We start from the raw sequence: 24,325 nt of genomic DNA on the forward strand, positions 1-24,325 counted from the left end.
GGTCACCACTCGCCCATGTGAGTACATCTCTCGCTTCCTCTCGTGGCGGCTGCGTGCCAGTGCCCTTTTCTGGTGCGAGTGGCTGCCAGATCGAACCCGGGGGGAGGGGGGGGCCAGCGGGGGCCCAGCGCGGGCCCAGCGAGGGCCCAGCGAGGGACCAGCGAGGGACCAGCGAGGGACCAGCGAGGGACCAGCGAGGGACCAGCGAGGGACCAGCGAGGGCACAGCGCAGCTCGATCTCTCGTATCGGCTCGCACTTTTGGGTGCAGCCCATCCTCATCCTCCATCGTGCTCGACACCGCCTGAGGCGAAGGCCCAGACACAAGTCGGGCAAGCAGGCCCCATGTGTGCGTGGTTCTGTGCTACTCAAGTTCAACCCCGTGCAGCCCGGTCGTGCGAGCATCTGAACTCCACGCGCCGCTAGCACGGGGTGTACTACAGCTACTCGGCCGCCGGCGGCGGCAGCGGCCACGAAGGTGGCGGCGACAAGGACCATCTAGGGCAGCGACATGCGCCTTTTCGGCCAAATTGTGTCCAAACTCAAACGGCGCCGCCGAGTTTTCCAGGTTTACAGCAAAAGAATTTATAGAAAAGGAACCGCGGAGCTGCTCGAAGAACCGTGTGTTTACTTTATGGCCCTTTCCTCGCGAACGCGCACCCCCCAGGGCTAGGGCTCTCTTGCCCGCAACCCGTCCCCGAGCATCCGGCCCGCTGGGTGCGCTTCTCAGCTCCCCGGCCTCGATCCCCGGCCCTGAATGTGAGGTTAATGACTGCATTCCAAGTGCTCCAACCATCAGGACGCCTCGTCGACGACGACGTCGTCTTGCCCAGCCGCCTCCTCTCGACTGGCCCCGCGCTCCCCGCCCCACGGCCGCTCGTACTCGACGTGCTCGAGGCACAGCCCCGCCGCGGGCGCCGTCGGGCCCGCGGCGACGCGGTCGGCAGCGGCGAGTACTTGCTCGACGCTGCTCGCGCTCCTGCACCCGACGCCGACCTGCGCGGAGTCGAGTCCCGAGTGGCGGCAAGATGGCGCGAGCGGGGGCGGCTGTGCGGTGTGTCTCTGTGAGGAGGAGGGGTTGTTGGCGGCGGCCTGCAGGAGCGTGCCCGCGACGATCCTCGCCATGTTGTACAGGAAACCGTCTCCCTCGAGGGTGATGGCGAGCCCCTCGCCCTCGCACCAGCGCACGTCGCAGCGGTGCAGCGTGCGCACCTGCCAGGCAGGGGCCAGTGAGGGGGTCGGAGCGGCTCACGACGGGGGAGGGGAGTACGCCTCTCGCGCGATGCTGCCGGGGAGAGGTGGTGCGGGGGAGGGGAGAGGAGAGGAGGGGAGGAGAAGCGAGGAGAAGCGAGGAGAGGGGAGGAGAGGAGGCGTGAGCACCGTGGTGCTGCGGCCGCCTTTGCTCTGGAAGGATGCAAAGTCGCGCCTCCCCTCGAGCAACGCGCCTACGGTGCTCGCACGGGCCCCCGACGCTACACGCGCGGCGGCGGAGAGATGGCCCTCACACCAGCCTAGGGCCACCTGCGCGACGCATCGCCTCGACGTCGACGGTCCCGCACCCTCCCTCGCCGCCACCGGCCCTGTCCTCCCCCACGCCGCCCTCGCCGCTGCCTCGCGCCTCTTGGCAGACCCTCCGGCAGGCGGCGAGCACCGCAGCAGGCTCGCCTTCCACGCGGTACACATATCGCTTCCACAGGCACGCGCTCGTCGACGAGCCCTTGCGCGCCTAGCGGCCACGTCCTCGACGCGTCCACGACATGTCCACAGCCGCGATTGGCGACGAGCCCATTTCGCCGCGCGCCAGCGCAAGCGACAGGCAGCGCACGTCGGGAGGCAAGGCCGCGTTGACGGCGCCGGTGAGAGCAGTCAGCGCCGTCGACTCGGGCAGGACGGCGTCGAACTGCGCCACCTGCCCGCGCGCCGAGACGCCGGCATCGGTGCGGCCCGCCGGCCAAAACTTGACCCGCTGCGCGAGCACCGGCCGCAGCCGCTCCTCCAGCACGCCCTCGACAGTCCTCAGCGGGCCGTCAGCCAGCTCCTGCTTCTGCCAGCCGTGGAAGCCGCCGCCCTCGTAGGAGAGGACCATCCAGTAGCGGCGGCAGCGTGGGTTGCGCCGATCGATCACGCCAGCAGCACGGGCACGGTGCTTCTCCTTACGGGCCTTGCGGGCCGCATAGATGGTCTCCCACTCCGCCTCTGTGCGCTCTGCGGCCCTGTCGCGGAGAGGCCCGTGCGCGTTCTTTGATGTGCCTGCAGCGGTGGATGCCATCTGTGGTCTCTGGCCGCAGCGGCCGCTGCGCCGCAGCGCCGCAGCACGCAGCAACGCACCGCGCACAGCACTTTCGTTTCTTTTCCCTGATCTCACGCCAAATTTGTAGAGCCCCAGCCTACTCCGCGTGAACTCTCGAGGGATCTCGAGTTGCGGAGCTCCCAGCTGAGGGTTGTACGAACTCTGTTCACACAAAAACACAACCCGGACCCAAGACGCACAAGCACAGACAGTCGAGAAGGGAGAGACAGCAACGACAGTCAGAAGCCAGCGCTGGGTACCAAGGCGAATGCGATGACGGCCTCTAGTGTGAGTGTGAGTGAGTGCACACACACACACACACACACACACACACACACACACACACACACACACACACACACACACACACACACACACACACTCTAGTGTGAGCTCTAGCTAGTGAGCTCATGTTCACAGCCTTGTTATTGAGAGCAAAATACCTTCCTCGACTGTCTGAGCTTGTGCGTCTTGGGTCCGGGGTTGTGTTTTTGTGAGAACAAAATACCTCGTATGGCGCTGTGCCCTGTGCGCTGTTCACACCGAGCTCCGAGCAGCGAGGCCTTTGCAACATATCTGAGGCAGTCGTCTGCCTCGCGGCGCACGAGCCCACCGGGCTCGTCGCGGTCGCCTTCGAGTCAGGCGCTTGCCACCTTCTCGCCACTCCGGCTGACACCGATTACGCGGACTCGACGCCGTCCGCCCTCTCCTGCCTCAGCGTCGGGCATCAGCGTGGCACGCGCTGCCTCGCCTTTGCCACCACGACCGCCACGGACGCCGTCGCGCTCGTGAGCGGCGGCGATGATGGCTGCGTGCACATTGAGACCTGCCACGTGAATAGTGCACGGGTCGCCGGTCGCGGCTGCCAGGACTGCCACGGCCAGGCCCAGGTGGCCACGTCAGCCCCGCGCGATTGCCCGATTGAGGCCGAGCGTGAGAGCGGGGCGACGACCAAGCGGCGCCGCCTCCTCATCGACGAGGTTGTCGCGGACTCGACCCACTGGGCGGTCCCGCTCGGCCGCTCCGTCTGCGTCGGCCTCCTCTCCTCCGGGCAGGCGGCTGCTCCGGCCTCCGTCACACCCTCTCTCTCTCTGGCCGATCCCCGACCTGGGGCGCCTAGGCAGCCACGGGACGCTGCCGCACGCGACGCCACTTCGTTGCACCTCTCCGCCTCTCCCTCCCCGAGGGCCCCTTCCTCCGCCTCTGCGTACCTCCGCCTCTCCCTCCCTCCGCCCCTCCCAGGCCGTCGCACGGCTCGGCCTCCTCGATCACGCCGTCGACGCTCTCCAGCTGGTGGCACCCGCCGGCACCGTCGCCGCGGCTACCTTTGGCGGAGTCAGTCTGTGGGCTCGAGGCGGCGGCGGTGGCGGGGCGGGGGCAGCCAGCGGCGGCGAGGGCGAGTACGTGCCGGAGCACGCGTCAGAGTACGTGCCTCTGCCTCCGCGCGATCTCGCTGCGGCGCGCGGCGGCGCCGCTGCCTCCCTGCAGTGCGACGGCTGGGCGCGCTCGCTGGTCGCGTCGCCAGACGGCGCGTGGCTGGCGGCGTGGGTGGTCGTGGCCGGCCTCGACGCAACGGCCTCCTCCAAGCTGTGGCTGTGGCGCTGCGCCGACGGCAGCCCCTCCCCCACCCGCCCTCGGCCGAGCGACGTCCGCCACGTGTCCGCCACGTGTCCGCCACGTGTCCGCCACGTGTCCGCCACGTGTCCGCCACGTGTCCGCCACGTGTCCGCCACGTGTCCGCCACGTGTCCGCCACGTGTCCGCCACGTGTCCGCGATGTGCCATGTGCCCAGGCGCCGACTTTGAGTGCGGCGGCTTTGGAGCTCCGATTAGCGCGCTGGCGTGGCGGCCAGACTCGGCTTGTCTGGCGAGCTGCAGCGGCAGCGAGGTGCTGCTGTGGCGTTTCGGCGCCGCCACCGCCGCCGCCCGCTCCTCCGCCCTGCCTTCGGGTCCCGCCGGCCGCGCGCCACGACGGCATCCGCCGCCCTCTCCCGCCATCCATCGGACACGACCCGTGACACGTCCTCCCGCCATCCATCGGACACGACCCGTGACACGTCCTCCCGCCATCCATCGGACACGACCCGTGACACGTCCTCCCGCCATCCATCGGACACGACACGTGACACGTCCTCCCGCCATCCATCGGACACGACCCGTGACACGTCCGCGCGACTCGTCCCGCCAGGCTCGACGCTCGCGGCTCGCGGCGGCTCGTCTCGGCCGCGTTTCGCGCTGACGGGGCGTGGCTCGCTTGCGGCGCCAGCGACGGCTCGCTCCACCTCTTTGCTTGCGAGGACGGCGCCTCCGCCGCGAGGGTGATCCGGCCGGTGCAGCCTCGCCCCGCCGCCGCCTTGCGGCCGGCGCCTGCGGGGCGGGCGGCGGCGACTGCGCCAGAGCCGTTGGGGCTGGGCGCGGTCGAGATGGTGCGCTGGCTCGGTGGATCGACCCTCCTCGCGAGTGGGCCCGGGGCGGTGGCGGTCGTGGCGTGCGTTGTGCCGCCGGAGCTCGAAAGCAACGCGGAGAGCACGGTGGCGAGCATGCGTGTGGAGCACTACCCTCCCGCGCCAGAGGGCGTCGCTGCGGTGCTCTGCACTGCCATAGGTGGAGGGTGGAGGATGGCGGAGGGATAGCAAGCATCCGTGCAAAATAAAGATAAGAAGTGGTCCCGCGCGCGCTGCCGCTGGGCCTGGGGGGGAATAGGACCGCCGCAAGTGGCGTGGCGCGGGGGCGGTTGAGCATCCCTCCCGGCGGGGCCCCTCTGCGCCGGGCGGAGGCGTCGGGGCCCACTCCGCTAACGTACGCTCCGACCCGAAAATTCGTGGAGGGCCATGAAATTTAAGGTGTTGCTGCGCAAAAGGGGCGGGGCGCGGGCGCGCGCAGCCCGCCGAGAGCGCTCACTTTTTGGAGACCAGACCTTTCGATGGTTCATGGATCATGCTTTCTATGTCTATCTATCATGCTTCATGACACGAACGCGGTGGTGGGAGCTGGTGGAGCTGTCAGCTGATCGATCCAAGCGGGTGGGGAGTGGGGGGCATGTGGCTGGGCATGCAGGTCCGCCTGTCCGCCAGTCGGCCCGGCCTCTGACGTGGTCCAGTTCGTGGTGCTGCCGCTGCATTCGCTGAAGAAGAGAGGTCCGACTTGATTGGAGGCACTGGAGGCGATGGGGGTGGCGAAGCCGAAAAGGGAAGGTTGGGCCGGGCCGTGAGGGGCTGATGGCGCTGGCCAGCGCGGGGTGTGAGATGCCGTCGTCGTCGTATACTGCTGGCCCTCGCCCTCAGTTGCCAGGGCTGTGGGCTGCAGAATTGGCGTCTGTGGCGTCTACAGGCTCTGCAGCGTGATGGCTGGCGGGACTGCGAGGCCGGCGGCAGCGGAAGGAGAGGCTGGGCACGAGCCGGGAACAGGCTGGCCAGGTCGGTCCGCAGGTGGCTGCGCTCGGGCGAGGCGCGCGCGCACATGGCAGGCCGAGCAGGCTCGGCATATGGTGAACCCCCGATGTCGCGATGCGGCCCGCTTTCCGCGATCATTTCGTCCGTCCAATCGAAGGAAGCGCCGGATCGCCCATGTTATGGAGTTTTAGCCAAACTTGCCCCGATGTTGTTAGGTTTTTCAGTGTACGTACTTATAGCTTACTGGGAGAAAAGAGAGAGGGGGTTGTGTTCTCTAGGCCCCTAAGGGCCCTACGCGCGGCGTGAGAGCTCGGAAGCGAGCTTTGCACGGCGATCGAGGATGGCACGGTTCACCCCCTTCACCGAAGCGATGGAGATGCGTTCCGCGTGGTGTGACACAAATGAGAGGCGGGAGTGGGGAGGGTACGCGGTGCGGTGTATGTAGCTCTTACGTACATTCCCGGAGGAGGAATGCTGACGGGGGTTTCAGTGTATGTGGCTCTTCGTCCTTTTTTTGCACATGATTCGGATTTTCGCTATTTGGTCGTGTGGGTGTGTATTCCGACGCGGGCGGGCGCCTTGCGGCAGAGCCCTTAGCCACCCTTTGTCTTGCGCGGTCAAAATCGCAAACTGCAGCACCGCCGCGCTTCTGGGTCGACATCAACGCCTGTCGGGTCAAGAACAAGATTATCTAGATGAAAACAGCGCGTATGGCACCTGCAGGCCTAGCGGCGACTGTGGCTGCTGCCGCCGCGGTGGCAGCCTACACGTGGCGCCGGCGCCAGCACGCCCGCCGCCGGCTCCGAGCCCACTGCTGGTGGGACGTGCCTCCTGGCCTACTCGCCGTGCTCGAGACCTCCGTCGACGTGTCCACCGTCGAGCTCACCGTCGGCGCCTCCGGCTGCCCGTCCGACGTTGAGGTTTGCGTCTTTCCCAACGCAGCCTGGGAGGCGCGCGTCGACGTGGATGGGCTCGCCTCGCTGGCTTCGCTAGTCGCCATTGTCGTCCCGTACGCCGGCATCATGCCGAAGCACCTCGATCGCCTGAGGGCCATCCTCGGGGGCCGACTGGGCAGCACCGGCGAAGGCGGCGTCGCTCTCCACAACCTTCACCACAATGGCCCAATCACGGCTGAGGTGCGGATCCACGCCTTCGCCGCTACCACCCTCGCCGCCGCCCAGCCCGCCGCCGTACACGCCCCATATTCCATCCCACTCGCCCTTCTCCCGACTTGCGTGAGGAGCCTTCTGAGCAGAACGGCCTGATGGCGGCCGAGGCGACATCCCACAGACACATCGCGTCGCACCTTCCTCTGACCCACGCCTCCCCGTGTCTGCAGATGGCCATCGCCCTACTCCTCGCCGCCGCCAAGCGGCTGATCCCGGCAGACAGGCGGATACGACAGCACGACTGGCGGCCGCGCGGGCTTCCCTTTGCGGGCGCACAGGTGGCGCGCTCTCCCACCCGATGGCCAGGACCGGTGCAGTCGGCCTCACTCGGCTCACTCGGCCTCCACCCTTCGCAGGTGGATCCTCCCGAGCCGATGGTGATGCTCGACGGGCGCACCGCCCTCGTCCTGGGGCTCGGTGCGCGCGCCTCGGCGTGCCAAGCCGCGGGAGGTCGCCACGCTCTCACTCGGCCTCCTGTCCCAAGAGGTGGCGTCGGCAGCCGTGTCGCCGCCGTGTGCGCCGCCCTCGGCATGGCCGTCCTCGCCACGAAGCGAAGCGCGCGGCTGGGCGGCGAGGGCGGAGGGTCGGGCATCGAGGTGCACCACTGCAGGCCTGCATGTGGCGAGCAGTCCGCCCTCATGAGCAGGTGGGTGGCATGTGACTAGGTGCACCCGCCCGGCGCGCTGCGCGAGCTGCTACCGCGCGCCGACGCGCTGCTCGTCTGCCTTCCGGGGACGGAAGAGACGCGCGGGTGGGCGGCGGGCGGAAGCTTGGCGGTGGGCGCGGCGTCTCCTCACGCTTCGACCTGCGAGCAGGCTTATTGGCGCCGAGGAGCTCGCGCTGCTGCCGCGCCACGCCGTCGTTGTCAACGTGGGCCGCGGCGCCGCCGCTCGGCGAGGGCGCGCTGCGCAGGGGAGGGCCGCGCTTCACCCGCTCTTTGGCTGCGAGCAGGCGCCGTGATCGACGAGCACGCCCTGTATGCGGCGCTACGGGAGGGGCGGCTGCACGGCGCGGGGCTTGACGTCTGGTGGAGCTACCCGGCGACGTATGAAGAGGCGCTGTGCACACCGCCCTCGGCCTTCCCGTACGGTTGGCTCCACCACGCGGCGTGTTTGATTGCAGCGAGCGTGGCACCGCTCACGCTGGCGTCGGTTGCGAACAGGCGAGCTCGACCGCGTCGTGCTCTCGCCGCACCGCGGAGGAGGCATCGGCGTCGCCGACCTCGAGCTCGCGCGAATGCGGCGCATCGGCGAGATGCTCAGCGCCGCCGGCCGGGACGGCGTGGAGAGGATGCCGCATCGGTGGGACTTTGGGCTCGGGTACTGACCCCCTCGCCTGGCGAACAGGCCCAGGGCTGCACACACCTGGCACACACACATACCTCACACGAGCGCGCACACACACACTCTCTGACGACGACCGCGCTTGGAATGTTGGAATACTCGCATATAGAGCACAAGAGCTCGCTCATGAGCTCGCTCTACGACACGGCTCGTCTCTCAACTGCATGTCCAACTTCATGTCCATGTGTCTCCGCTTTGCATCGCCGGCCCATATGGCCATGTCTGATGTCTCGTGACATGACGCGACGCGAACGCGCGAGCCACGAGGAGTCATGGGAGACAGAGTGTGTATATGTGAGAGTGTGTGTCATTCCCCACCACAGGTCACCGCACATACATCGATGTGTTTGTGTTGTGAGCCCATGTAGCATGTTGCCATGATCTCATTTATTTTGATACACCGGCTTGCTTGTTTTCCGCCCTCCAGGTCCAGCCCCCTCCGGCCCCTTACAAAGTAGACCGGAGGGCTCTACGACGCCTTCACACTCCAGGGGGCTGCATTTGATGTACCACAACCATCAAGTAGAGCATGAATGCGGTACAGATGCTCGCTCACGCACCGCATCGAGCAGAGCCAAGTGGCCGGCGAGGGAACGCTGCCGGAAAGTGCGTGCCACTCGCTGCCGCTCGCCAGAGAACGGCGCCTCGTCGTCGTCGACCTCGCCGATGGCGGCGACCGCCGCCTCGCAGCAGCGCTCCAGCAGCGCCAGCGCGCGCGCCTCGTTGTCCGCGGAGAGAGGCGCGTCGCCGCCCGCGCCGGGCAGGAGCAGCTCGCCGTCGTCCTGCACGGCGCAAAGCCGGGCGGTGGCGAGGAGGCGCGGCGGCAGGCTGGCCCTCGCAGGGCGCGGCGAGGTCCGCAGCGGCTGGGCAAGCCTCTCGCCGCCTGAGCCCCGAGGGGCCGGGGCTTCGCCCTCGAGAGGCGCCGGAGGGGCGAGCGGCGGGGCGAGAGGCGGGGCGAGCGGCGGGGCGGCCAGCTCGAGGTCGAGGTCGAGGCCGAGGTGGGCGGCGAGGAGGAGCACGCGGCCTACGCCTCGCACAACCTGGCGTCCTCCCGGCCAGCCTCGGGAGGGGAGGGTCGAGGAGGGCAGCTGCGCAGGCCGAGCAGGGAGGGCTCGGCGTCGAGCGCCTCGCAAGGCGGGAGGGAGAGGCGCAGCAGCAGCGGGGCGGCGCAGCAGCCCGGGTCCATGCCGTAGTGGAGCAGCATCGCCTGCGTCGCGGGTGTGCCGGGGCGGGAGTGGAGGCAAGGCGGCGGTGCGGGCCGGGCGTCGGGAGAGGGGCCGTGTCTTCCTGCGCGTCGAAGCGGCCGTAGCTGATGCACAACTGCTCGCCCTCTCCGACAGGCGCCACGGCTCGCAAGCAGAGCCGCGCGCCGCCGCCGCTCCCCTCGACTGCGAGCTCGAGGTTCGGCGCGCAGCGGTGGTTGCAGAGGTCGAGGAAAGGCGCCAGCACGAGCGCCCCGCCGGGCAAGCCGGCGCCGGCCGGTGCGGGCAGCGAGATGGCTCGAGTGTCGAGGAGAGCCTTCGCCCAAGTCCAACGCTCCTCCGAGTAGGCACGCTCGACGAAGCCGCCGCCGCCGCCCTCGCCGCCGGGAGCGGCGGCTGCAGCCGCGGAGAGCGCCGGCGCGAGGCGTGGCATCAGCGTCTGGCGAAGCTCGGCCAGCTCTCCGCGCGAGGCATGCGCTGTCCAGTAGGCGTCTGTGCCGCCGAGGGCCTGCGGGCCGATGGAGGGGCAGGGGGGGGGAGGGGCTGAGACGGCGTGTGCGACGAGGAGGGGAGGGAAGAGGAGGAGGAGGGGAGGGAGGAGGAGGAGGGAGGAGGAGGGAGGAGGAGGGAGGAGGGAGGAGGAGGAGGGAGGAGGAGAGAGGAGGAGGAGGGAGAAGCCGCCCCGCCGGCTGCCTCGAGCTCATCGTCGCTCCACGCGGAGGGAGGCACCCCCGCCCCATCGAGCCGCGGCAGCAGGCCGAGCCACGCCGCCAGCGGACTCGCCGCGCCGCGCCCTCTCTCTCGCATCAGGAGGTGCATAACCAGGAGGTGGTCGCACCACTCGCCCTCCTCCTCGAGAGCGGCCACCACCGCCGCCGGCAGTTCGGCGCGCGCCGTCGCCCCGCTCACCAGAGACGCCGCCGGCAGCGACACCACCACCTCATCCGAGGCGATGGGCGACGCCGCCACGAGCCCTCGGCCACCAGCGGAACAGCCGACGACAGCGACTCGCTCGCCGCCGCCGCCGCCGAGGGCGGCAAGGAGGGCGCGAGCATTGGCGTCCGACGAGTGGCGGCGCAGCGGCATGGGCTCGACCTCCACGACACACAGAGCACGCAGCAGTTGCGCCACCTCTTCTGCAGGCACCGACGGTGAGAGGTCCGCCGCAGAGCCGGGGCAGAGAGCCCGTCGAAGCTTGGTGAGCGCCCGCCACTCGCTTGCTGCCGACGCGGGTGGCACGTCGGAACCAACGTCGAGCGGCGGGAGCGCCCAGAGCTCAGCCTCGCTCATCGCATGCAGCCGAGCGGCACTCAGCAGGCCGGGCGGGAGCGGTGCGGCGTCGCTGACGGCAAAGGCGGTGCCGAGCGCTCCGAGCGAGGAGAGCGCGGAGCGGCGAAGCGTCGATGGCCTCTCCGTCCAGGAAAGATGTCGCTCGTGGATTTGGTGGGCTCCACTGTGGGCGGCGCAAATCGTGGGAGGCGTCGCCATTGGAGTCCTCTCACAACACTGGCGCGATTGGAGCACTGCGCGCCGCAGAGGGAGCGTGGAGCACTGCGTGCTGCAGAACGCACTGAAAAAGAATTTTTGTCGCTCGTGCTCCAAGTGCTCCACGCCATCGCACTGGAACGCTGGTTGGTTGGGCCAAATAAGAGGGACGTGCGGAGGAGATTTGGAAAAAGAAAAAATGCACCCAAATGGCGGAGATCGGCAGCCTTCCCCTAGCGGTGTGGAAAGCGGCCGGGCGAGGCGACGAGCGGCGCTGCTGTCGTGGCTCGAAAGCGGCGGGCGGGTCAATGCGACTTGCCGGGCGGGCGATGTGAGCGGCGTCACCGCGCTGATGCTCGCCGCCCAGGAGGGCCGCGAGCGGGTGGTCGAGCTGCTGCTTCAGCGCGGCGCGGAGATCAACCTGCAGAAGAGCGACGGCGGCACCGCGCTGATGCTTGCCGCCGCCAGCGGCCACGAGCGGGTGGTCGAGCTGCTGCTCCAGCGTGGCGCTGAGGTCGACATGCAGAGCAGCGCCGGCGCCACCGCGCTGATTCACGCCGCCTACAATGGCCACGTGCGGGTGGTCGAGCTGCTGCTTCAGCGCGGCGCGGAGGTCAACCTGCAAAAGAGCGACGGCGGCACCGCGCTGATGCTCGCCGCCCAGGAGGGCCGCGAGCGAGTGGTCGAGCTGCTGCTGCAGCGCGACGCGGAGATCAACCTGCAGAAGAGCAACGGCAGCACCGCACTGACAAGCGCCGCCTACAATGGCCACGAGCGGGTGGTCGAGCTGCTGATTCGGCATGGCGCGGATATCAACCTGCAGGACAGCAACGGCCTCACCGCGCTGATGACCGCCGCTGGCAACGGCCACGAGCGAGTGGTCGACTTGCTGCTTCAGCGCGGCGCGGATGTCACCTGCAGAAGAGCGACGGCTGGACCGCGCTGATGCTCGCCGCCAGCTACGGCCACGACCGGGTGGTCGAGCTGCTGCTGCAGCGCGGCGTGGAGATCAACAAGCAGAACAGCGACTGCTGGATCTCGCTGATGGCCGCCGCCGGCTACGGCCACCCCGCCACCGTGCTCCGCCTGCTGCGGGCGGGCGCGGATACGAAGCTGCGCTCTGCGAAGGGCGAGTCCGCGCTGCAGTACGCCAGGGAGCAGGGCCACAGCGAGTGCGTCGAGGCCTTCCGGCAGCACATCGCGGAGGTGATTGCTAACCACCGCGAGGCGGCGGCGGGCGGCGCGGGCGGCGCTATCTCGGGCGAAGCGGCCTCTTCCGGCTCGCTGGGCAACCTTCCCAGAGAGGCGGTGGACGCAGCTCTCCAAGGCGACGAGGCGGCGCTGTTGGCGTGGCTCGAAAGCGGCGGGTGGGTCAATGCGACTTGCCGGGCGGGCGATGTGAGTGTCACCGCGCTGATGCTCGCCGCCAACAACGGCCACGAGCGGGTGGTCGAGCTGCTGCTTCAGCGCGGCGCGGATGCCAACTTGCAGAACAGCATCGGCTTCACCGCGCTGATGTTCGCCGCCGGCAGCGGCCACGAGCGGGCGATCGAGCTGCTGCTGCAGCGCAGCGCGGATGCTAACTTGCAGGATAGCGCCGGCGTCACCGCGCTGATGCACGCCGCTGGCAACGGCCACCCCGTGACCGTGCTCCGCCTGCTGCGGGCGGGCACGGATACGACGGCGTGCGATGCGGGCGGCAGGACGGCGCTTCAGATGGCCAAAAGCAAGGGCCACAGCGCGTGCGTGCGCGCCCTCGAGGAGCACGCGGCGGCGCAGGCAGCGGCGAGGGCGGTGGAGAGTGCGGCGGCAGAGGCGGAGGCGGCGCGGCATGCCGAGGCGCTGCTGGCGGAGGAGGAGGCGGAGAAGGAGGCGGGGCGCGCCAAGGAGAGCAAGAAGGGGAAGAAGAAGAAGAAGAAAGGGAGGGGTGGCGGCGGAGGCGTTGGGCCGTCGCATGAGCCCGAGGATGAGGCGGGCGAGGCGGGAGAGGGCGAGGCGGCGGCGGCGGTAGAGGAGGCGGAGCTGGCGGCGGCGCTCGAGGAGAGCGCGAGGCTGGAGGGAGCGAGGCCGGTGGTGGAGGAGCGGACGCTTGTCACTGCGACCGAGGGCGGCTCGCCGTCGGCTGCAGAGGCGCCGGCTGCGAAGGAGGAGGAGGAGCCGCCGGCCGACTTCATCTGCCCGATCACAACCGAGGTCATGGTCGAGCCAGTCGTGGCGGCCGACGGGCAGTCGTATGAGCGGACGGCGATCGAGCGCTGGCTCGCGACCAAGTCGACAAGCCCGCTGACCGGCGGCGAGCTCGAGCATAGCATTTTGATCCCGAACCACAACTTGCGCCGGACGATTCGAGAGTGGCAGGAGGCGCGGGCGTCACTTTGAGCCCCCAGCCGGCGGCGAAGATTAGCATCTAGCGCAACGGGGGCAAGGGACCTAACTACCAAGCGGTGCCCAAGCCCGCGCAGCGCAGCGCCGGGGAACGCGATCCTTCGCGAGCGTGCTTGTGGACGACAGACGGACCCCACACTTCCGCGTACAGTGAAGCAGAGCCTGCGTTACACTAAACTGTTAGCGAAGAGGAAAAGAGGCTCTTGGAGCACTTGGAGTAAAGAAAGAAAGAAAGAAAACAGACAAACCCAGACGAGGGATGGGGGAGGAGGACAGGGTCCCCACCTGCACGAGCAGGATTTTGGAAGGACGATCAGGGGGACAAATGGGGCTGAAGTGCTGTCAGCAACGCGGAGCGATTTCTTGGCCGCTTCCCAGCCAGCTCGAGCAGCTCCCTCCGTTCCGCTCGCCGCTGCGAGCACCCGGGCTCACCGCTCGTTGCGTCCAGCATGAGAACACGCAGCAGACGAGCGGCAGTCAGCCTGCTCGGGCTCATCGGCGGCGCGCACGCGACGAGTCTGAGCCACTTTCGCACACCCGTATTTGCGGCCGCCGGTGCTCGGCGCTGCATGCAGCGCTCCTTCCGGGCCGCTGCTCCCGCCGAGGCGGCGGCGCCGCCTGCGGCCGGCGCGAGCAAGGGCGGCGTGGCCTACGACCTGGCGATCGAGGCCAAGTGGCAGGCGCACTGGGAAGCGCACCGAACCTTCGCCACGCGCCGCCGCGAGGGCAAGCAGAAGAAGTACGTGCTCGACATGTTTCCGTACCCGTCGGGAGCCGGGCTGCACGTCGGGCACCCAGAGGGCTACACGGCGTCCGACATCATGGCTCGCTACTGGCGGATGCGCGACTACGACGTGCTGCACCCGATGGGGTGGGACTCGTTCGGCCTGCCCGCCGAGCAGCACGCGATGAACACGGGCACGCACCCCGAGGTGACGACCAAGGAGAACATTGCGAACTTCAAGCGGCAGCTGCGCTCGCTGGGCTTCTCATACGACTGGGAGCGCGAGCTCGCCACGACGGACGTGGGGTACGTCAAGTGGACGCAGTGGATCTTCCTCAAGCTCTTCGAGCAAGGCCTCGCCTTCCAGGACGAGAAGCCGGTCAACTGGTGCGCCGGCCTCGGCACGGTGCGCAGCAGCAGCAGCAGCAGCAGCAGCAGCAGCAGCAGCAGCAGCAGCAGCAGCAGCAGCAGCAGCAACAGTAGCAGCAGCAGATGAGACGAAGAGACGCGACGCCGGGGTTTGGGCGCGAGCGGCGTCTCTCCACGGCGTCGCGTGTGCGGGCAGGTGCTCGCCAACGAGGAGATCATCGACGGCCTCTCGGAGCGCGGAGGCTTCCCGGTGGAGCGCAAGCCGCTGCGGCAGTGGGTGCTCCAGATCACTGCGCTCGCCGACCGGCTCGCAGCAGAGCTCGACGGGCGCGCCGGCCCGAAGGTGCGAGCGGTGGTCGAGCGGCGGCATCACTTGGCGGGGCTCGCCGCTGTAGGCTCGACTGGCCAGAGGGGACGATGACGATGCAGCGGTCGTGGATCGGCAGGTCCGAGGGGGCGGAGATCGCCTTTGCGACCGAGGGCGGCGGGGAGGACGTGCGCGTCTTCACCACGCGCGCCGACACGCTGATGGGCGCGACGTACGTTGTGGTTGCGCCAGAGCACCCGCTCGCACGACGCGTCGGAGAGAGCGACTCGGCGGTCGCAAAGTACATAGCGGAGACGGCTCGCCGACCCCGTGCCTGCAGCGGCGCGAAAAGACGGATGGCTGCCCCAACCGCCAGCTCGTGCCCGCGTAGGCGAGCAAGTCGGACCTCGACCGGACGAGCGCTAAGGCAAAGTCTGGCGTGCCGGCGGGAGAGAGCGTCGTGCACCCGCTGACCGGTGCGCGCCGCGCCTCTCCTCTCCCGCCGCTGCTGCTCTCGCGGCTGCTCCACCCTCCCGCCGCGCACACATCCCATCTCCCCTCCCTCCCCCTCCCTTCCCCTCCCTCCCCCTCCCTCCCCCTCCCTCCCCCTCCTACCGACTCCCTCCCCCTCCTACCGACCCCCTCCCCCTCCCTCCCCCTCCCTCCCCCTCCCTCCCCCTCCCTCCCCCTCCCTCCCCCTCCCTCCCCCCCCCTCCAGGCGAGCGGCTGCCCGTCTGGGTGGCGGACTACGTCATCGGCTCGTATGGCACGGGTGCCGTCATGGCGGTGCACACGACCCCCCGAGCTGCGCCACACGACACCACGACACCTCCCCCCCCTCTCCTTCACGCCTGCAGCTGTGATCAGGTGCCGGCGCACGACGAGCGCGACTTCGACTTCGCGGCGGCGCACGGGCTGCCGGTGAAGCGGGTGGTCGCTGAGCCGGACGGCGCGGCGGAGGCGCTCGAGGAGGCCTTGAGCGGAGGCGGCGCGTCGGGTGGTGGTGTGAGCAGCGCCTCTTCACCTCCGGACGGCGTGAGCAGGCCTTCACCGAGCACGGCGTCGCTGTCAACTCGGGGCCGCTCGTCGACGGGCTCGCCACCGCGGAGGCCAAGGCCAAGGTGGTCGAGCTGCTCGCCGAGGCGGGGCGGGGAAGCGCAAAGGCGCGCCGCCGCCGCCGGCTACCGCCACGGAGGGCTACCGGGAGGGCGTGCTGACGGGAGGAGCCTGCCGTCTCCCGCCAGGTGAGCTACAAGCTGCGCGACTGGGTCTTTTCGCGCCAGCGGTACTGGGGCGAGCCCATCCCAATCTACTTCCCCGTCACGACGGACGGCGACCCGCGCAAGGGGGACGCGTACTCGATCGACTACTCGCAGCCGCTGCCGGCGCCGGAGGAGGAGGCCGCCCGCCGCGCTGCGCGAGACCGGCCGAGATGAGCCGAGACTGTGCTGCGGGTAGGTTGCGGAGGAGGAGCTGCCCGTCGCGCTGCCCGAGTTGGAGGACTTTCAGCCGGGAGACGACCCGCAGGGCTGCCTCGCGCGCGTGCTCGACTGGCGAGATGCAGCCGAGATGCAGCCGAGATGCGAGATGTCGCTGGGATGTCGCCGGGATGTCGCCGAGAGATAGCGGAGGGGAGGGGCGGGGAAGGGCATGGCAACGGCAGGGCGAGGACAGGGGCAAGGACAGGGGCAGACGAGACGTGCTCGACTGGCGCGCGGCGCCTTTTGACGCGGCTCTCGCGCCGCCCCGCGCAGGCGCTTCTTCCAGCGGGACGGAAAGTGGTGGGCGCGTGAGACAAACACGATGCCGCAGTGGGCGGGCTCGTGCTGGTACTACCTGCGCTTCGCCGACCCCGCCAACACGCAGCAGGCGTGGTCCGCCGAGGCGGAGAAGGCGTGGCTGCCGGTGGATCTGTATGTCGGCGGGGAGGAGCACGCCGTGCTGCACGAATTAATAATTCGTAGTGAATTAGCTGGTTAATTAACTAGGCGGGGCGGAGCACGCCGTGCTGCACCTGCTCTACGCGCGCTTCTGGCACAAGGCCCTCCTCTCGCTCGACCACTCCTCACGCCGGCGGTGCTGCAGCGTCCCTTCACAGCGAGGCGGCGTGCACAGGTCCTCCACTCACTCGGCCTCGTCTCGACGGCCGAGCCCTTCCAGAAGCTCGTCCACCAAGGCATGATCCTCGGCGCCGACGGCGAGAAGATGTCCAAGTCGCGAGGCGACACGCGCACCCGCGGCGAGGCGCGAGGCCGCCGCCGCCGCCGCCTGACGCGCGGCAGGCCCGCGCCCGCAGGCAACGTTATCAACCCGGACGACATCGTCTCCGCGTACGGCGCAGACGCGATGCGGCTGTACGAGATGTTCATGGGTCCGCTCGAGGCGGTCAAGCCGTGGCAGACGGAGCAGATCGCCGGCGTCGTCCGCTTCCAGAACCGCGTGCACGCGCTGGCAACCCGCGCCGACGGGTCGGCGGAACTCGGCGACGCGGGGCCGCACGAGAGGGGGAGAGTCGCCCTCTCGGCGCCTTCTTAGCCCCCCCCCCCCCCCCCCTTGTGCGTACGAGTGCAGGCGACGAGACGGAGCGGCTGATGCACCAGACCATCAAGAAGGGGACGGGGGACGTCGACGCCCTCTCCTTCAACACGGCCATCTCGCAGATGATGATCTTCTCCAACCACCTCGCCGGCCTCAAGCAGCTGCCCGCAGAGCCGGTCGAGAAGCTCGCGCTGCTCGTCTCGCCGCTCGCGCCGCACCTAGGCGCCGTGCACCCCCCGCCGCTGCCCCCCCCCCCCCTTCCCCCCTCCCCCGACCGGCACCGGCCGCCGCCAGGCGAGGAGGCGTGGCAGATGCTCGGGCACGAGCAGTCCCTCGCCTACGAGCCGTGGCCCGAGTACGACGAGGCAAAGTGCGTCGAGACGGACGTGGTCATGGCGGTGCAGGTCAACGGCAAGGTGCGCGCCGAGATCAAGATCGCCAAGGACGCGGCGGAGGCGGAGGCGCGCGAGCTCGCCGCCGCGAGCGAGAATGTGCAAAAGTTCCTCGACGGCAAGGAGGTCAAGAAGTTCATCTACGTGCCCGGCCGCATCATCAACTTCGTGGCCAAGTGAAGAGCAGCGTGTGGTGGTGTCTATATGATGAGCTTCCATTCGGCCACCGTCCACACAATTCCGTTCGAGATAGAGGCCGCATCTTGAGAAAGAGGAAAGTGTGCCGCTGCCGGCTGGGTTTAGATCTTTAGATACAGTATATAGAGGCCGCATCTCGAAAAAAGTGTGCCGGACCTCGCTGCACGCTGGGGCGTGGGGGACCCGCGGAGGACCGCCGGACGCTCTGACGCGTGACGGCGTCCGCGCCCGAGAGACAGGGCGGGGTACGATCTCGGAATTGCGCATTACACGGCCGGCCCGGGGGCTTGGAGTGATCGTGCAAACAAAAACATGCGGCGACCAGCACGCACAGCGGCTGAGGGGTGACGCACACCACAGGGCTCAGGGGGGCGGGACACCAGAGTTTGGAGAGATGAGAATGGCGAATGGCGGGTTTTAATAATTGCAAGTCGTTAAAGCGGTACAAAGAAGAGTGCGAAAATGGCGGGCATGGCGCATATATCTTTCCGGCCATTTCCCTTTCGCTGTCAAAGTATAAGTAACGAGGGGCTTGGCGTGCCGTCCCTGCCGTGGCCCCTCTATATTCTCTCCGCCGCGCGCCCCCGCGGCTCGTCGCGACCGTCGTCCCGCCGGGACGAGCCCGAACTCAGCGCCTTGAGTCTACGTCCTCTGCTTCTTGGCCGACTTGCCGTCAAGCTTGAGGTCGGCGCTGAGCATCTTTGAGCAGATAGGGTGGTAGCCGTCGCGGTGCTGCATGAAGGTCCGGACGGCGACAGCGCTCTGCTCCTCCCACGCGAAGAGCTCGCGGTAGAGCGGCCGCACAAACTTCATCCGCCCGACGGTCGCCACGAAGTCGACCACCTCCGGGACGATGAAGGCGGCCCGGTGGCAGAGGCAGACGCGCTGCCACCGGCAGCGCAGCTCGGCGTTGCGCGTCGCCGTCAGCTGGTAGAGCTCGTCCATCCGCTGCAGCGCGGCGAGGGGGAGGAGCGGCGCGCCGGCCTTGTGCGAGCGGGCGAGCAGCGACTCGAGGAAGTGCCTGCGGGTCGCGTCGCCGACGCGCGTCAGACGCGAGGGGCGTCGCGGCGGCGTGCTGTCCGGGATAGAGCCGAGAGAGGGCCGAGATCTGGCCGCGAGGGTCGGCGCGCGTCTTGAGCGGCGGCGGCAGCGCGGCGTACTCCTCGGCGGCGAACTGCCCCTCCGGGCAGGAGACCCACCGCTCGACGAGCTGCGTCGCCTTCGCGCCGAGCGTGTCGGGGTAGTCGTACACGCCCTAAGACACCAAGCCACGCTCTCGATCCCGGCCGACCCTCGATCCACACCTCGGCCGACCTCGTCGGGTCTCGGCTAGCTTCAGCCTGCATCGCGCGGTCGGGCATGCCTGGCTCGAGCAGCCACTTCTCCCACTCCACGCCGCTGCAGTCAACCCCCTCCTTGCCGCACCACTCGCAGAAGAAGGCGCGGAAGTCGGCCGACGTGAGCGTACGGCGCGCGTACGCGGCAATGTACGCCTTCGCGAAGGTCTCGAACTTTGCGTGCCCGCCGGCGACAGAGGTGAGGTGGTTGAGGAGGGCGAGACCTGTTCACGGCTGGGCGGTGTGAGAGAGACGCGGCCCGCGCGGGGGTGGCGAGGCGGAGGAGGGCGGCACTGCCCTTCTCGTACGGCACGGCGGAGAAGGCGTCGTCGGGGTCGATCCCGTCGAGGGGAGGCACGAGCGCCTACAGAGAGGGGTCGGGCGAGACGTCGGGCAAGACGTCGGGGAAGGGCCGATCCGGTCAAGGGGCGGGCCGGAGGGCCGTGAGGGGCGAGGTTGCGCCGAACTGACTCACCGCCTCCTCGAGGTGGGTGAGACTCTCCTACGGGCAGCCGGAGGGGCGGGTCCACGAGGCCGTCGGCTCGGCTCGCCCTCGAGGGTGGCCTCTCCTGCATCTGGAAGTTGTACAGCTCCTCTCCTCTCCTCTCCTCTCCTCTCCTCTCCTCTCCTGCATCTGGAAGTTGTACAACTCCTCTCCGTGTGGCGAGAGGCGGGTCAGGACCCGGTTCTCGAGCCAGCGGGTCCAGCCCTCGTTGAGCCAAAAGTGCTCCCAGGTGTGGTTGGTGACGAGGTTGCCGGTCCAGCCGTGCGCAACCTCGTGGCAGATGACGTTTGCGAGCGAGCGGTCTCCGGCGAGCAGGGTGGGTGTCGCGAAGGTGAGGCACGGGTTCTCCATCCCTCCGTACGGGAACGAGGGAGGCATGCACAGGATGTCATAGCGCGACCAATCGTACGCGTGGCCAGTCAGATCCTCCGCGGTTGCGATGAAGCGCTCCGTCTCGCCAAACTCCCACGCCACCGCCTCCACCATGCACGGCTCGGCCCACACAGTCGTGCGCGGCCCCACCCGCTTCGAGCCGAGCTCGCCGACGGCGACCGCGACCAGGTACGAAGGGACGGGCCGGTCCTGCTGGAAGGCGAAGCGGCGCGTCGAGCCGTCGCCGGCAGGGACCTCCTGCGGGCCGCCCTGCGGCTCGGCGCTCATAAGCGCCGTCGCCCAGGCGGGGACGGTCACCTCTGCATCGTACGTGAACTTGCACGTCGGCGCGTCGGCGCACGGGAAGAGGGCCCGCGCGTGGATGGCCTGACACTGGCTGAACATGTACGGCCGCTGCTTTCCTGCTGTCTGAGCGGGCGGCAGCCACTGCAGCGCCGACGACTGCGGCGAGGTCGAGTAGGTGAGGGAGACGGTCAGCTCGTTGCCGGGCTCGCGCTCCGCCTCGGGCACCGGCACGGCCAGCGGCGTGCCGAGGCACTCGTGCGGCGCGAGGCTGCGGCACTCCACGGTGTGGCCATTCACGGTCGCCGCCGTGACCGCGAGGCCGGCCGTGGTGTCGAGGACGAGCGCCTCGGCCGCCTCTGCAACGATGACTGTCCACGTGGCGGTGCCCGCGATCTCCTTGGTCGCAAAATCGACGCTGAGCGAGAGAGAGAGGTGCTTGAAGGAGAAGGCGGTCACGGACGCGAGCGTCGACTTGTCGGTCGTGCACCCGATGCGTGCCTCGGCGTCATGCGACATGTACACGACTCAGCGCCAGATTATTCTCTCGTCGGCAAGCTCGGCGGAAGCAGGGGAGCGGCGATATCTGCTGTCTTGCCGCTGCTCGGTGTTCTCGGTGGATATCCTTTGGCCGCCGCGTTGGGTAGCGAGGTGTGAACAAGTTCCTCGCAAGACCGAGGGTTCACCTTCCAAGCTAAATGGATTCGCGGAAGAAATCCGAATCGCATCAATACTCAAAAAGTAAAAAGAAATTTTCGCAGAGAAGCTCTGTGTAGTTGACCGGGCAAAAAAAAGAAAGAAAGAAAACGGACAACGCAAGGGCAACCCCATTCCTCCCTTGCGCTCTTGTTTCTTTCTTTCTTTCTGTGGGCACCGCGGCGGCACCCTTCCGCCACACCTCTGTGGCACTCCCCCCTCTCTTGTCGCTTTCTTAAGCGCCTGAGCTCCTCCCGAGGCTGAGCTTTCCCTCGCCCTGCGCGCTTTCTCTTTTTTGACCGGGCAACGCCATGAGCGCCGCAGGCCCTCAAAATAGCATCGTGCTCTGGGTCGCTGTGCTGCTCGCGGCCTGGTGCACCTTTGCTATGGGCGGCGTTGTGTTTGGCGTCAGCGCCTTGTTTCCCGCGCTCTATGCGCAGAACTACAAGAGCTCGGCTTGCTCGGCCCGGTGCTCCGCCAGTGCGGCGACCAGCGCTGCCGCAGTCGGGAGCTGGCCGGCGACGACCAAGCGGCGGCTGGCTGAGGCTGGCGAGTTCCTCAGCGGCAGCAGAGGCACGCTGCTGGAGGTGGCTGCTTCGGCCGTCCTCCGCGGGCGCTCGCTGCACGAGGGCTCGTTCTTCGACAGGCTCTCGGGCAAGGCGGAGCACAGTAAAGCGGAGCACAGTCCCGGCGAGAGCAAGCCCGAGTCGCGGAACAGGCACGACGCGCCGCACCGGCGCGAGCTCCCTCCCCCGCAGCCGCACGCGCACTCGTGCTCCGACCCCTGCCCGCTCGGCGTCGAGACAAAGTGCTGCGACCACCAGTTCGTGGCGTTCAGCCTCGCCGCCTCGCTCGCCTTCTTCCTCGTCGACGCCGCCGCGGCGCCGTGGGGAGAGCTCGCCGACCGGCGCGGAGGCAAGCTCACCCTCGCGTGGGCATCGCTGCTCAGCATCGCCGGCTTTGCCGCCCTCGCGGGCGGGGCGTACCTGCTCGACGACGCGATTGTGACCGCCGGGCTGCTCGCGCTGGGCTGCGCCGGGCCCGGCGTCTTCAACGGTGCGGCCCTCCTCCCTCCCCCGCCCCAGCCGCCCGCCGAGCGGCCTCGCCCTTCCGTCGGCAGGCGCCTTCTACGGCACGCTCGAGCTGATCGGCACCGGCGAGCCGAAGATCCGTGCGGCGCTCACCTCGCTCAACGCGGCCGCCTTCGACGGCTCCGCCCTCGTCTTCATGCTGCTCCGCGTCGCGGCGAGGGCGGCGCGTGTCGGGCTCGCCGCACCGTGCCTCGCTTGGGCCGCGCTGTGCGCGCCGCTGTGTGTGGCTCTGTGGCGGCTGCTGCCGGCGCACGGCCCGCCGCTCCGGCAGAGGTCGAGGACACGTCCGCGACACGTCCGGGGATGAGCCGCAGGCGCACGGCTCGCTGCTCGCTCAGCCGGCGGCCGCCGCGTCGGAGCAGGTCGGGATGCTGCAGGTGGCGGAACAGAGAGGCGAGGCCGTCCTCCTGCAGCCGTTGCCTGGACCCTTGCGTTTGCCTGCAGGCGGCGGTAGAGGGGGAGAGCAAGAGCGAGGTGGGGGAGGATGCGGGTGACGAGTCGGAGACCAAGAGCGACGTCGCTTTGCCGCTCAGCGCGCGGTGGAAGCGGGAGGAGGAGGCGGCGCGCTTGCGCAAGCTGGCCGTCGAGGTTGGCCTGTACGGAGGTGCGTAGAGAGGCCGTAGCAGGCTGCCTCAAAGGAAGTGGTTGCCGTCGAGGTGAGCGGCGGCGAGGTCGGGATGGGCGCGGTGCTGCTCTCGGCGAGCAATTGCTTGCTGGTGCTCTACATGGCGCCGCGCCGCCTCGCCTCCCGCCGCCACTTGGGCGACGGCTCACCGACGTGTCTCTGGACTCGTGTCGGTAGGCGGTGTACCACCTGGTCTCCAACTTTTACCTGGAGACGCAGATCGACCAGCTCGAGGAGCTCTTCGGCGAGCCGCACGCCGAGCCGGCTCTCCCCTCCAGGACGCGTCCCTGACCCTTCTCGGAGCTTTCCCCGCAGGAGCGGGGCACGCCGAGTGGCTCTCCTCCGCCTTCAACTTCGCCTTCCCGCTCGGAGGCCTGCTCGCTTCGGTGCCTGTCGCCAGCCTGCTCGAGCGCGCGGGCGAGGCCGAGTACTTTGGCATTGCGACGCTTCTCGCAAACACCTTCTCGCTCTGCTCCCTCTCCTCCTCGCGGCAGCCGCAGCTCGCCGCCGCGCTGCTCTTCGGGCCGGTGCGCTGCCTCACCTGGGCGTGCTACTTCCAGTTCCTCTCCACCGAGTCGCGCTACCCGCCCGGCCTCTCCGCGCGCGCGATGGGCTACAACAACGTCGTCATCGCCATCGTGGGCGCCGCCGGCCCGTACACGCTCGCCTACCTCGTCAACGAGCGGGCGCTGCTCGGCGGCGCCTCGATGGGTATGGGCAAGGGGCGGGGCGACAGCCGCTACCTGCAGGCCAAGCTCTTCCTCCAGCTCTGCAACACGCTCATTGCCATCTTCCCGTGCCTGCTGTGGCGCGAGCGGCGCCGGAAGCAGGCGGGGGCTGCACACTCGGGCTGAGAGAGAGAGAGCGTGTGTGAGTTTTGCGACGATACTCTCTCACGTCTCACTCTTGTCGGGCCGTATACGTGTCGTGTTCGGAGTTCGCATTATTTTCGGCTCCTTATCGCGTTTTAGAGATCACCTTGATGCATGTGTCGTATATATGATATTTTGCGCGTGATATATATGGGAAATACGCGCATTACAATTGCGACGGTGTATATCATTCACTTTATATGCCACCGTTGCATATCCGGATATGCACAAAACGGTGGCACATAGTTTTGCGACGGTGTTATCATTCACTTTATGCCACCGTTGCATATCCGGATATGCAATGCGACGGTGTATCATTCAGTTTATGCCCCCCCGGCGTACCCGTGGATTCCGCATCGAATCGATATCTATGACGCATAGGCTTTTGCCCAGCTGAGGGGGTCTGAGTTTGCCCAAAGGCACCTCCAAAATCGAAATCGCGTCCTCTGGCTCAGCGCTTGGCGTGCGTCGATTTGCACGTCATGGTCGGCACCCCCTCGTTCATGACCTACAGCGTCCCCGCGAGCAGGAGGCCCCCAGCTCGAAACCTGGGCGACCCTTATATTTGTTTGATCACCCCGGAGCGGGCTCAATTCTGCTCTAGGTGCTTCCTACGAATTCTCACCCAATTATTTCAGCCAGGCGGCCCGTGCTCTGGTCGCTCTCGTCATGCGAGTGATTTCGAGCCTCCAGGATGCTCCGGCATCTTACTTGAAAAAACCATCTAGAGATT

The 24,325-nt window shown here is 68.3% G+C and overlaps 6 protein-coding genes across 6 annotated transcripts; 4 read left to right on the top strand and 2 right to left on the bottom strand.

Annotated features, from left to right (window-relative positions):
- Positions 1–793: 793 nt before the first annotated feature.
- EMIHUDRAFT_201532 (hypothetical protein) lies at positions 794–2,267 on the bottom strand (the record flags this gene model as incomplete). Its single annotated transcript, XM_005787806.1, has 5 exons — positions 794–880; positions 956–1,210; positions 1,379–1,443; positions 1,520–1,724; positions 1,764–2,267. 5 exons carry the CDS (start codon positions 2,265–2,267, stop codon positions 794–796), a joined length of 1,116 nt encoding a protein of 371 aa, XP_005787863.1.
- Positions 2,268–2,801: 534 nt separating this feature from the next.
- Positions 2,802–4,920, top strand: EMIHUDRAFT_449218 (hypothetical protein; the record flags this gene model as incomplete). The annotated part of the gene is made up of 6 exons (XM_005787807.1): positions 2,802–2,816; positions 2,897–3,361; positions 3,777–3,966; positions 4,081–4,261; positions 4,476–4,617; positions 4,711–4,920. The coding sequence occupies 6 exons, from the start codon at positions 2,802–2,804 to the stop codon at positions 4,918–4,920; spliced, it is 1,203 nt and encodes a 400-aa protein (XP_005787864.1).
- Positions 4,921–6,305: 1,385 nt separating this feature from the next.
- Positions 6,306–8,511, top strand: EMIHUDRAFT_449219 (hypothetical protein). The gene is made up of 8 exons (XM_005787808.1): positions 6,306–6,815; positions 7,019–7,126; positions 7,205–7,265; positions 7,335–7,444; positions 7,514–7,599; positions 7,664–7,718; positions 7,817–7,937; positions 8,011–8,511. Exons 1-8 carry the CDS (start codon positions 6,375–6,377, stop codon positions 8,172–8,174), a joined length of 1,146 nt encoding a protein of 381 aa, XP_005787865.1. The 5' UTR covers positions 6,306–6,374; the 3' UTR covers positions 8,175–8,511.
- Positions 8,512–13,653: 5,142 nt separating this feature from the next.
- Positions 13,654–17,921, top strand: EMIHUDRAFT_420918 (leucyl-tRNA synthetase). The gene is made up of 15 exons (XM_005787809.1): positions 13,654–14,393; positions 14,553–14,699; positions 14,768–14,956; positions 15,055–15,139; positions 15,382–15,449; positions 15,531–15,668; positions 15,707–15,784; positions 15,908–16,048; positions 16,122–16,252; positions 16,418–16,576; positions 16,652–16,739; positions 16,779–16,876; positions 16,946–17,174; positions 17,243–17,428; positions 17,501–17,921. Exons 1-15 carry the CDS (start codon positions 13,713–13,715, stop codon positions 17,771–17,773), a joined length of 2,691 nt encoding a protein of 896 aa, XP_005787866.1. The 5' UTR covers positions 13,654–13,712; the 3' UTR covers positions 17,774–17,921.
- A 289-nt stretch (positions 17,922–18,210) lies between these two features.
- On the bottom strand, positions 18,211–20,945 carry MAP2 (membrane aminopeptidase I). Its single transcript, XM_005787810.1, has 6 exons — positions 19,752–20,945; positions 19,571–19,625; positions 19,423–19,492; positions 19,096–19,352; positions 18,952–19,046; positions 18,211–18,812 (listed from the first exon to the last, which is right to left on the bottom strand). Exons 1-6 carry the CDS (start codon positions 20,825–20,827, stop codon positions 18,434–18,436), a joined length of 1,932 nt encoding a protein of 643 aa, XP_005787867.1. The 5' UTR covers positions 20,828–20,945; the 3' UTR covers positions 18,211–18,433.
- A 370-nt stretch (positions 20,946–21,315) lies between these two features.
- EMIHUDRAFT_462448 (hypothetical protein) lies at positions 21,316–23,686 on the top strand (the record flags this gene model as incomplete). The annotated part of the gene is made up of 6 exons (XM_005787811.1): positions 21,316–22,060; positions 22,125–22,318; positions 22,410–22,472; positions 22,540–22,683; positions 22,898–23,003; positions 23,036–23,686. The coding sequence occupies 6 exons, from the start codon at positions 21,316–21,318 to the stop codon at positions 23,572–23,574; spliced, it is 1,791 nt and encodes a 596-aa protein (XP_005787868.1). The 3' UTR covers positions 23,575–23,686.
- Positions 23,687–24,325: the final 639 nt, after the last annotated feature.

This window comes from Emiliania huxleyi (assembly GCF_000372725.1).
Source record: "Emiliania huxleyi CCMP1516 chromosome Unknown EMIHUscaffold_14, whole genome shotgun sequence".
NCBI classification, from domain to species: domain Eukaryota; phylum Haptophyta; order Isochrysidales; family Noelaerhabdaceae; genus Emiliania; species Emiliania huxleyi.

Coding starts and splice junctions, on each gene's coding strand:
- EMIHUDRAFT_449219 (XM_005787808.1), top strand. CDS start 6,375: ATGAAAACAGCGCGTATGGCACCTGCAGGCCTAGCGGCGACTGTGGCT. Junction 7,266..7,334: donor CGCCCTCGTCCTGGGGCTCG/GTGCGCGCGCCT, acceptor CTGTCCCAAGAG/GTGGCGTCGGCAGCCGTGTC. Junction 7,445..7,513: donor GCGGAGGGTCGGGCATCGAG/GTGCACCACTGC, acceptor GCATGTGACTAG/GTGCACCCGCCCGGCGCGCT.
- EMIHUDRAFT_420918 (XM_005787809.1), top strand. CDS start 13,713: ATGAGAACACGCAGCAGACGAGCGGCAGTCAGCCTGCTCGGGCTCATC. Junction 16,577..16,651: donor GCGTGGCTGCCGGTGGATCT/GTATGTCGGCGG, acceptor TTAATTAACTAG/GCGGGGCGGAGCACGCCGTG. Junction 17,175..17,242: donor GGCCGCACGAGAGGGGGAGA/GTCGCCCTCTCG, acceptor GCAGGCGACGAG/ACGGAGCGGCTGATGCACCA.
- MAP2 (XM_005787810.1), bottom strand. CDS start 20,827: ATGTCGCATGACGCCGAGGCACGCATCGGGTGCACGACCGACAAGTCG. Junction 19,047..19,095: donor ACCCGACGAGGTCGGCCGAG/GTGTGGATCGAG, acceptor TTGGTGTCTTAG/GGCGTGTACGACTACCCCGA. Junction 18,813..18,951: donor GGGCAGTTCGCCGCCGAGGA/GTACGCCGCGCT, acceptor CGCGACCCGCAG/GCACTTCCTCGAGTCGCTGC.